The 11,277-nt window shown below is 36.6% G+C and overlaps 1 protein-coding gene across 4 annotated transcripts; it reads right to left on the minus strand.

Annotated features, from left to right (window-relative positions):
• Positions 1-291: 291 nt before the first annotated feature.
• On the minus strand, positions 292-10,253 carry LOC130935158 (transcriptional corepressor LEUNIG-like). 4 transcript variants are annotated; one of them, XM_057864750.1, is made up of 18 exons: positions 9,993-10,253; positions 9,365-9,462; positions 9,136-9,245; positions 7,801-8,205; positions 7,628-7,707; positions 7,404-7,482; positions 7,243-7,318; positions 6,984-7,033; positions 6,149-6,460; positions 5,848-6,042; positions 4,757-4,987; positions 4,530-4,674; positions 2,604-2,713; positions 2,337-2,486; positions 1,785-1,940; positions 1,520-1,636; positions 1,060-1,266; positions 292-779 (listed from the first exon to the last, which is right to left on the minus strand). In XM_057864750.1, exons 1-18 carry the CDS (start codon positions 10,022-10,024, stop codon positions 636-638), a joined length of 2,697 nt encoding a protein of 898 aa, XP_057720733.1. In that variant the 5' UTR covers positions 10,025-10,253; the 3' UTR covers positions 292-635. The 4 variants fall into 4 exon arrangements, with proteins under 4 accessions (XP_057720733.1, XP_057720734.1, XP_057720732.1 ...); XM_057864751.1 differs by having other exon boundaries at positions 4,757-5,002; positions 9,157-9,245; positions 9,993-10,252; XM_057864749.1 differs by having other exon boundaries at positions 293-779; positions 4,757-5,002; positions 9,993-10,252.
• Positions 10,254-11,277: the final 1,024 nt, after the last annotated feature.

The raw sequence follows: 11,277 nt of genomic DNA on the forward strand, positions 1-11,277 counted from the left end.
GTATGATATCATTTATCTCACAAGGATGGTAATGATGACTTGTAGAGTTTATTGTTGATGTGATTTGGATTGGAGCTAGCTTCATTTATGCCCGGAAGAGAGGAATGAAAGTAGGTCCAGTGGGCTGGTCCTGAAAGCAATGATCCAATTAATTGATTATATGCCATATTATCTTTAAGAAGGTCCCATAAAATGGCTCTCAACAAAATTCTACAAGAAGCATTATTCCAACTTTCTCCCTTATATCTTATTCTTTATTTTGTCTAGATCAAAGTTAAATACATAAAATATAGCATAAAATAATTGGTCCTTAATTGTTTGAATTCCCACTTTACATAATCATAGTTGTTTGCTGCAAATTCAAGTTACACTACTAATCGGAAAAATGATACAAGAAGATCCAATCGAAATTATACAAAGGCCATAAGTTTAAAACACCAACCAAACGTTACAAAGTCTCTAGCTAACATTACATTACGTATAAAATAAAATTAGATATTACACCAAAAGCAGCAGCCAAAAAATATAAAAAGGAAAAAAGAAAAAACAAAGAGCGCGAAATAAACTACAAGCATGTTACTATCAACATTGATCCTCGAGAATAGTTGACACAACACTATCAGATTCTCTTTTACTTATTTCCAGAGCTTGACATACTTGTCATGACTCGCTGAAGCAACCAAACCATTTACAGTTGAAACTGCCAACGCGGCGACCAGACCTTCATGAGCAGACAGAGTCATTGTCTTGTTCTCTGACATGTTCCACAGCTCCAACGACTGCATAAACATACAACAATCCGTAACGGTCGCTAACATGAAAATCAAAGGACATGGTTGTCTCTTAAGAATTTGACGATGAAAATTTTGTCACTTTCAAATTGTAGGGGACTACTAAGGGTTTTTCTTTTATAAAATATATTATGGATCAGATTTAATTGCTATTCATTCTGGAGATATATCCACAACAAACTCAAACAAATTGAGGTATTGATGAGCAAAGAAAAAACATTGTGATTCCAAAGATACTCGGAAAAAGAAATAAAGGGTGTAGACTTGCCTGATAACAACCAATGACGAGCAGCGAAGAATACGTTGGGTGGAAAACACACGAGTGGAACTTGTTGCCATTACAGCTAAGCTCGTGAACACATTCGCCCTCAGTTCCTGTTCCAAGAGTCCAAACCCTTACAGAGTCCTCACTGACAGATGCAAGGAACTCCCCAGATGGGTCCCAACACACGGAATGTATCGGCTTTGTGTGTCCCTAAACTCATAGTAACACATTTAATAGTCAATCAGTAACGCCGAATTACCTAGATCCAAGTTGTTTTCCTTAATGGAAATAACAATAAATTCTGCTTCCCGAGTTGAATTTCTGATGGTTAAATAGATATGCGAAAAAAGGAGTAACTGTTGGTCTATCACATAATAAATTTGAATATATCAGTCCAAGGCAATAAACACTTATTTATGATAACTTCAACAAATTGACTTGAAAAACAAATATTAAAACCAACCTTTAACGAATATGGGCACGCTTGTGTCTCCACATCAAGTATAGATACGACATTCTCTGCAGCCGCAGCAAGGTACCTCCCAAGTCGAGGTTGAAATCTCATCTGCACAGTCCCACCCTAATTGGCAAGAAAAATGTCAGTTTAGTAAACTAAGTACATGATCACTCTGCCACAATATTCGACATGATGTATAAATCATCCATTGATAAAATCATGTATTCACTTGCAAGTGAACCCCTTAGAAGAAGTTATTGAGAAAACCTACCTTTGCAACTCTAGCACAACTGCCATTGTTTATGCTCCAATATCGTATCTCACCGTCACCATCACAAGAGCAGATAAGGTCATCCTTATTCGGGTGAAAATCTAGAGACATAACTGATGTTGAATGTCCAGTAAAGGTGCGAAGAGAATACCCCGGCTGCATAGGTAATTTCAGATCAGCTAAAGCACAACAGCAACCAGGGAGTATCAAAAAACACAATCCAAAAAAGTACAGACCGAAGGCAGAAGAACTAATCCACATTTACATATACATATAATGGATATTAAAGTCATAGGAATTTTAATCTAGTAATAGAAATTAGTGCACATATCCGATGATTTTATCCTAAATGTGAAAATTAGTTAAGTTAAAGTACTAAGAACAACATTTTTATAATCTCAGACCGACACTACACAAGCAGCCAAAAGAGGAAATAAAAACTCTACTTGCAATGTGGATAGCGAAGTTACTTCAAACATATATTCTGGATCTACAGAGAAGCTAAATCTCAAGAAATAAAACATAAGAAGAAAGACATAATGATGGACTAACATTGTCAACATCCCAAACTCTGACAGTTTTGTCAAACGAAGATGTTGCAAGGCGAGGCATGCTTGGGCTAAACCGGACATCAGTGATTAACGATGAATGCTCTTCAAGGGTAGTTTTCTGCTTCAGAGAATCTGTGTACCATAAAACAGCCTACATTGTGAAATGAGAGCATATGTCACATTCTATAAAGAAACATGACATACATATATATTTCAATTTCCAAGCATGTCTATAAAGCAACTTTTCAACACTGATGTCTAAAGTAACCTTCTTGTCATGTCCACCACTTGCAAGCAATTTCCCATCAGATGAGAAATGGCAACAGACAACCTTGCTTGTGCTTGCACGTACTGAGTTTACTTCAGAAAATGTGAAACCTGTAAATAAGCAAATCGCACCTTCAGTTTGTGAATCAACAACCCTTAACATAAAGTAGCCATTAACTAAGGAGCAACAAAGTATCTATACCAACCAAACAAATATAACCAACCACCGCCCTTTCTAAATTATAATGCTAAAAATAGGTAATCATGAGCAACTTAAGGTAACTTGGTTTCATGACCATTCAGGGTTGTTTTGTGCAAATAACTTTTAAAGGAGTTGAATAAAGCTACTTTAAATTGTTATAAGGGCAAATCTTTAATTTATACTGCAATTCTAAGAAAATTATTAATAATGACATGTTGTAGAATCCACTTTAGGCCCTTCTCCTCTTGACAGATTCAAACATAGGCACTCATCTGAGCAATATTTTAGATAATAAGTTATGCCTTACTTATTCCAGTCCATTAAAACTGGGTTTCAATATGGCATCCAAGAATTAGTTACTGCCAGAAAAACATGAGGGTATAGTAAGCTGCACAATACACTGCCACTTGTCCAAGTCTACATCCAAAACAAGGTATATATCTGTCTCGTTTGTTTGTTGTACTATTACTGAACATTCTTCGGTAGTTCTTTTACTCAAATAGTTCAGAAGGTAAAGCTTTACCATTTTATTTTATTATGTTGCTTGCACAACCAACAAGCTGCTCTCTGTCTTTTCTAGTTTTCAACCATTTCTTTCCAACCTGTTATTTCTTTTACTCTAAATTTGTTTTAAGTTTATTATGTTTTCTGATGCTTCATTCCTTTTCATCATACACAGATACCCAAATTAGAAGTATAAATGAATGAATAAATGAATAGTACAAAACTAGTGAATGAGGAGAGTGATGAGCCCTAGCATATACCAGAATATCTAAGAAGGAACCGGTTGTGCCTCAATCAGCAGATAATATTGGCTGCAGGGATCCAACAATGAGGAACTGACTAAAGTGTACGAGAAAAATGAGGATTGTGTAATGACAGCTGACAGTATTATTGAAGAGTGACAGGAATCATTTATTTCAGATAGGAGTTGAAAGGGGGTAGGGGGAAGGGACTAATGTTGGTATGTGATTGTTATTTTGTCATTTGTTGAATTTTGTGGTTTTCCTATTCTACCCTGGAGTGCATATGATTTTTTACAAGGTTTCCTCTCAGATGTTAAAAGATTGAACAGTTCTATCTCATTGATAGTTCTCTTCTTAGTTCTGGTTCTTGGAGAGAGGATCTCCCGTCCTCCTTTCTATTTGTATTTTATTCTGTCATCTGTTATACATCAAAAAGGAAAACATATGTACAAACATAAATATTCTAAAGCAACTATGCAACTGCACTTAAGATTTTATTCCTGTTTAAGATCATTTATGCATTATGATCTACCATTCATACACGTTACCCACAAAAGACACCTGATTTTTTATGTATAGCACCGCATACAAGTAACAAATGGAGCAAGCCAGCAAGCATAAACAGTTCTAACAAGAAACAATCATCATAATTCCAAAATTAACCACATATTCAAACAAGAAGCATAAACAAATACATGACATACATATTCTAAAGCAACTTTGTACATTTTAGGGAGAAAAAGAAAAAAGGTGCATAATTTATTAAGGATATTTGCTTTGTGTTTAACTATCAAGATTTATTATTCGTTCAGGTATACTTCAATAACAAAATTACCTATGAAGAAGAAACAAGTTATTGATCAAGACAAAAAAAAAGTACCGGGAAGATTTTCACATGTGCATACACTTGAGAACATTGATTGCAATGACGATGACAAATATTTTGTAATAGAAAAAAAAACAATGGTGTTTTCTGCACCTTTGCTTACATCCATACAACGACCAACTGCATCTCTAGCATCTGTATCATCATGCGATAAAAAAGACTCAACATTGTCATCAAGAGATCCATCCTCCACAAAACGATCCACGTCAGCCTGCAATTCAAGATCCTTATCATCCCACTGCCAAAATGGAATGGCAATGAGTCTATATGCAAGGAATTTATATTCCTTCCATTAATTGAACCAAAGAGGAGCTACTCACCAACTGGTTTGAGGGTGATGTAAGAGTTCCAGTGCCATCGGTACCAAACATCATTAGAGGCTTTGTTGAACTACTACTATGAGGTAATGCAGGCATTGACATCACATCACCAGGTGTATGAGTGGAGGGAGTTGATGGCGCTGAACTTGGAGATGGGCCTGCCGTATTTGCTGTTCCTGAGCTATTGGCAGGTCCAGAAGAAGATACAGGCTGCTTTCTCTTTCTCCCAGTCTGGTTTTTTGAAACCTTATGGTTCATTTAGTAAAAACAGTGTTAGGAATCTACTCTAGACTCTACATGATGCACATAAATCAAATCTGTAACAATTTCACGACAAATGCATGCTCATGTTAACCAATAAAACTAAAATCAGGTCCATCATAACCATATGGAAAAGTATCATGCAATTTATTCCATATATATGACCAAAGGATATCCTAAAAATGTAACTTAACAAACAAGTAGCTGAAGTTGCAAAGTTTGCAATTTCTCATTGCTGTATTATTTATTTATTAAAAAAATACCAAAAAAAATGGAACATGCTTTTTTGCTGTTACCAATGGTCAATGGATCAAATCTATTGCTTCACATAAAGATCTTTTTCTAGCTCCTATACATAAAAACTTGTGTAATGAAAGCATTATTGTAACGCTTGCCTACTAGATTTAGGCAAAGTGGCAAAGTATATATCAGAGTGAAGTTAATAAAGGACCATCTAGTGTATTTAACAAAATAAGCTAACTGTCTACATTAATTTACTAGTTATGATAATATGTCCAATTATCGATGATCTTTCTGGATACTGTACCTATGCCAAAAAAAAAAAAAGAAGTCGTCTGAAGCATTAAAGAAAGAATAATTAAATGTTAAAAATTAAAAATGAGAAGAAAAATATTAAATACGAAGTGAAAAAATACAATTACAATTCATAAAATTCCCCAATGGCATACATTAGTTTCAGACTTTTAGTTAAGCATCAATGTTTCAACATATCCAACAAATAATTCCAACATATCCGAAGGGCATTTACAAATTTGAGAAAGCTATGCCTACAATATGCGTTGTATTGGGACAATCATAAAAGGACTGACCTGATCATTTCCTCTAAAGGAGTTTGACATGCTTCCATCCGCAGTGACACTGCCAGCTCCTGCTACTCTGTCTTGTTGATGCATGCCATGATTTGAACTCTGGGATTGCTGATTTGAAAGAGCATGCTGTTGAAGCTGCTGCTGCTGCTGTGGATTGGCATTTTGATGCTGCTGGTGTAACTGAGCCAGTCTCAACTACATATGAAAGAACATTCAGAATATGCAATTAATGAAATTCGCTGCATATCTTAAGAAGCTTACAAAACAACAGTGAAGCAAATAATGACAAGGGAGCAAGCACCTTCATTAACATATCTGTATCTCCACGAGGAAACGGGGGACCACCACCTGGAAGTGGTGATCCAACATTTGGTACATCCCCCACCGGATTTGAAAGACCATCCTTACTTAACCCCATGTTCCTATTATTCATCAGTATTCTGAGTCTTCTACTATCATCACTAGCAGATGGTGATGCCAGATTTTGTTGTGCTTGTAACATAAGATGTTGCTGATGCTGGGGTGTCAACATTGGAAGCTGATGAAAAGGCTGTGGGGCTTGCATGAAAGGTTTTTGCTGCTGAAGTAGACCAGACCGTAATTGCTCCAACCCCTAGGAAGCGAAAGAAGAAACCGATAGTTCAAATTTAATAACTCACTTAGCTAAGACTTTCATCATTATATGTGTCAAAGAGACATTCACTACGGTTATTGCATACAATTACAGCCATAAAAGATAAGAACGTCTTTAAATTGTTAAAAAAAAAACCCAAATCAATTCACTTCCCTACAAATCTTTAAAAAAATGACATGATTTCATAATTCAAATTATCTAATTCCAATGGATTATAATTTAATTGACTTCCATTTTTATTAGATGCCAAACTCTGAATTAGATTTATAATTCGATTAATTTCCAATTTTTATTGATTCCAAACACACTCAAAAGGAAAGAAGCCTACAAGTCTCACTCTGCAAAGACACTCCAGGATACTAAATCTTTTCAAGGAAAAGAGTTCTTTATTCAGAAAAAATGACAAAGATTAGCAAGAGCAAAAACATGATTATGTGTACAAACAATTACATGCAATAAAATGAAGACTGAAGACTAAGTTAAACTATAAACAATTACTCACTGTGAGTGGCCACCCCTTCAAAGTCAAATTGTTGCTGCCTTGATTTGATCCTGACACAAGAAAAACTCCCGTTAACTAAATCTGTGCACGAGAATTGTGCAAAACATCATAAAACTTTCATCATTAAATACTAAAATATTCTCAACAGACAGGGTTAACAATAATAAACTGCAAAGAACATACAAGACAGGTACCAAATACCACTTCAATGGAATAATAGAAACTAGTTACATTAGAAAGAGAACAAGATCAGTAATACCAGGCATTCCTATTAGTGATCCTTCAGGCCCCGCAGCTCTGGGATTTAAAACAGGATTAATCTCACTCTTAATGTCCTGTTTCCAGATGACAAGTCAGAGGAAAGCAGCTATCAACCAATGTAAGAAGTAACCAGAGAACACTCTAATAACAATAGCATACCGGAGTAGACCCTGGTAATTGCTGACTTCGACCTTGAACTTGTGGAGACATCGCACCAGCAGCACCATGCAAAACTTGCCTGAATTCAAAAAATTTCAATGCAAACAAAGTCAACATCAACTGCTATAGAGAATACCATAACACACTGTAGAAAACATAATTAAATGCCAACAGAATGTGTGTGTGTGTGTGTGTGTTAATTTTCAAGGGTTTAAGGAAATCACCCTGAAGGCTGGCCAGGAGCTGCAGATGACTTCAATATTGAGGCATGATTTGGGTCCATGAGTTGGTCTCCGAATCTTTGCTGTATAAAATACCATCAAGAAACCATGAATACGTGTCATAAAATCAGTACTTCATATTATAACTAATTGACTAGGTAACCATAACACCTTACCTTCATTGCTGCTTCATCCAAAGAATCCCTCTGAAGGGGCAGTTTTAACCTGTCCTCGATCATCTTTGTTGCCATTGCATTAGCAGTGCCAGGGTTTCCAACTAACCCATTGGTACCCCCATTCAAGAGATGAGCCCTATCCCTACCCTGTTGTTGTTGGGGTGGTTGCTGCTGTTGCTGCTGCTGTGGCTGCTGTTGTTGCTGCTGTTGCTGCGGCTGCTGCTGCTGCTGTTGTTGTTGTTGTTGCTGCTGCTGCTGGGCCTGCCTCTGCAACAGGAGCTGTTGCATCTGCATGTGGTGTTGTTGCTGCTGCTGCTGCTGTTGATGTTGATGTTGTGACTGCTGGGGTTGTGGCTGCGGCTGCTGTTGCTGCTGCTGTTGTTCCCTAGCCTTAATTAATTGTGTCTGCAAAGTGAGTTTCAAAAAGTACCATAAAAGTCAAGGGTCTCTCAAATAAGAAAAAGTGATAAATTGATCACAGTTCATTTCAAGGAAGGGAAATCAAGAGACGTAATGGAGAAGTAAGGCTAAATGGGAAATATTATTAAACAAGTAAACTAAGAAGTTGAGATATAACAGGTTCAAACACCTCATAAAAAATGTAGAGACCCAAGAAGCCTACTAATCATCTATTCAATTTTTCTTTTCTTAAATTTGCTCATGCATTCAAAGTTGTCTGTAAGCAACCATTTATGTTATGCTGGTGAAAATGAGAAAAGTCAAAAGCCATTAAATTATCACCCTTTCTAGTACATAAATAATCACATGCTGAAAAATATTGTCTGGGGTCAAATAGTGTGGTTTAGAACAATGCCAAGACAAAGTATATGATTTATGAACGAGAATACAATGATTTGTGAACAAGAATACTTATTGTCTCAGCTTCTACTTTCTCAACTACCCCTCTTCATCACTTAAATTTATGCTATTGTTACTAACTGATATTCCTAACTACTCAAACCCAGACCCATGATATCAAACTGCTAACCACCTGATCAACAACTTGGATAAACGATTAACATCTTTCTAGGAACGTGTTCAATAAAATAAAATCTGAACCTAAAGAAAGTACCCCAACCTCCCCAGACAGTTGCATTACACCTAGAAGCAGCTAATCAAACAATTTATTAGTCAGGAAGCACAATCTTGGAAGTTGCATGCAATTGAATGTAAAAAAAATTCTTATGAATTGGTACAGTGAAAGTTAATCAACAGCCAATCCATCTCAATTCAGTTGTTCCATCAACAAATATCCAGCAATAATCACCCGACCTAGGCGTAGTAGTAGTAGTATGCAAATCACAAAAAACAGTGAAAACCGATTTTCAATTCAACCTCAATATATGAGGCGGCAACCTCTGAGTGCTTCTCATTAGTCCTGGCAATAAATATGTCCCAGAAAACCGACCACCACTCGAATAGAAATCCTCCGGGAGCATCGATAGCTGAAATCGCAAAACAAGGAACCAAATTAGTAAAATGAACTTCTATCGCCAGTAAAAAAGATAATAAAATGGACAAAAAGTAAGCATTAATTAGCTTCTTTGTTTTCCAAATAGCTCACCAACGGGGTCCGAGGATACTTTCCCTTCAGCTTGAAAAGCCTGAGCTGAAGCCTTCAAGTCCCTCTTCACAAGGTAATCATGGATGTAAACATCTAACCTGAAATCTCACAGAGTATAAAGAGCATGTTTCATGAGCCAGTTCAACCATGAGAGAAACCAAAGTTTTCACCTTTACATCGAATAACATCACAGAACACATCACAAAACCCCAGTAACTAAAAATCATCAGCAAGCCCCAAATGCAGCCAAGAATGAAAGAGTTCAACAACCAGAAGCTACAATTTTCTTCAGCTTAAAGAACAAAAAAAATAAAAATTTCACCCTTGTACTTCCACATGGTTATGAAAACCCTAACATACCCATCAAAATATTCACACACATTTGCGAAATACAATACGAATGGAGCCAAAAATGAGACAGATAAACCAAAACCAAACCCAAATCGAAAAAGAACACCCCAACCCCAGAATCCCAAATCACAAAAAGTAAAGCACAATAATTTGTAAGACAAAAACCCATGTTTCAAAACTGAATTAAAAAGTACAGATAAAACATGAAACAGTGAAAACAAAAAAAATGTTAAAAAAGAAAAATAGAGAAAGAGAGAGAGTGAGAAACATATCTTACATCTTATCAGCCTCCCAGTTAGTTTGAGACATGATGAGATTGAATGGTACTAAGGGAATGAAAGAGTTTAAGCTCGAAGGTTGTTTAGTTTGGTTGCGGTTGCAGTTGCAAAGGACTAGAATTTGGGTTGACACAGAAGAGAGAGAATGAAGAGAAAAAAAGAAAAAGGCACTGTGGAAAGAGAAAGAGAAGAGAAACGAAGCTATAGAGAGAGAGAGAGAGAGAGAGAGAGAGAGAGAGAGAGAGAAATCGAAAGGGTATGAAATGAAGGTGTGAACAAAAACGACGACGCCTCAGAAAGCTTTTAGGGAAAATATGGAAACATAAATAGGGATTTTAATTAGGATTCCGAAAATCAACCCGTCTCATATTTATGATTTAATTTTCAACTTGACCGACGGTTAAGGTAAAAGTTTGATTCGGCTTAATTAATTTTGGGTATGATTGGGAGAATATAAATCGAGGGTGACGTGCAGTGAAATGATTAGTGAATAATGATTAATGATTAATGTTTAATGTTAACTAATTAAATCATAGTATTTGGATGCTAATTTTCAAGGAACGAGCGGCATAGTTGACTAGGGACACGGTCTCTCTTTTTTTTTTTTGTCATTTATAATCACTACAACAGAAATGGGGATGCCTGCGGCAAACTATCTGCAAAATCTCCAACAGCAGCAATTCATGGTGAATAGTAGAGATTTCATTCTAAATCAGCCTACCGATGTCGAATCTCTCTAATTTAGTGTCGAATTTAGAATGGTCACCGCTAACTCCAATTCAATTGGAGATTTTTTTTTGGTGATCTATGGGGGGGTTAAGCACCCCAGCAAAAGACAAGGAAAGAAAAAACACAGCAAAACAGACAAACAGAAAAGAAAAAAACAAAGAACCTAAGACCCTCTAATTCTAAGAGTCCATAAACTGTTACCAAGAAGTGCATAGCTAATGTCTGGAGTGGCCTTATCAAAGATGTGTAGACCAAGCTCCAGGTCTTGGCCCTTTTTGGCAAGGAGATCCGCCACTGTATTTGCTTCATGAAGGGCATGACTCCAAATAATATGCTGAAAACGTGTCGCCAGGTTACGGATGTCTTGAATCAAAGGTGCACATGAATGTACAGGGGGACAACCATGGTTAATGAAGCTGATAGCAGCAGCAGAGTCAGACTCCACAACCAGTTGGAGATGATTTTACCTCAATTCACTTCAGAATATCCACAATCAAGAATTCGAGTAACCCGCTAAAGGAGAGTGCAGAGTGCGTGAATCTCTTCCCTGCTCCA

This window comes from Arachis stenosperma, chromosome 6, assembly GCF_014773155.1.
Source record: "Arachis stenosperma cultivar V10309 chromosome 6, arast.V10309.gnm1.PFL2, whole genome shotgun sequence".
Lineage (NCBI taxonomy): Eukaryota > Viridiplantae > Streptophyta > Magnoliopsida > Fabales > Fabaceae > Arachis > Arachis stenosperma.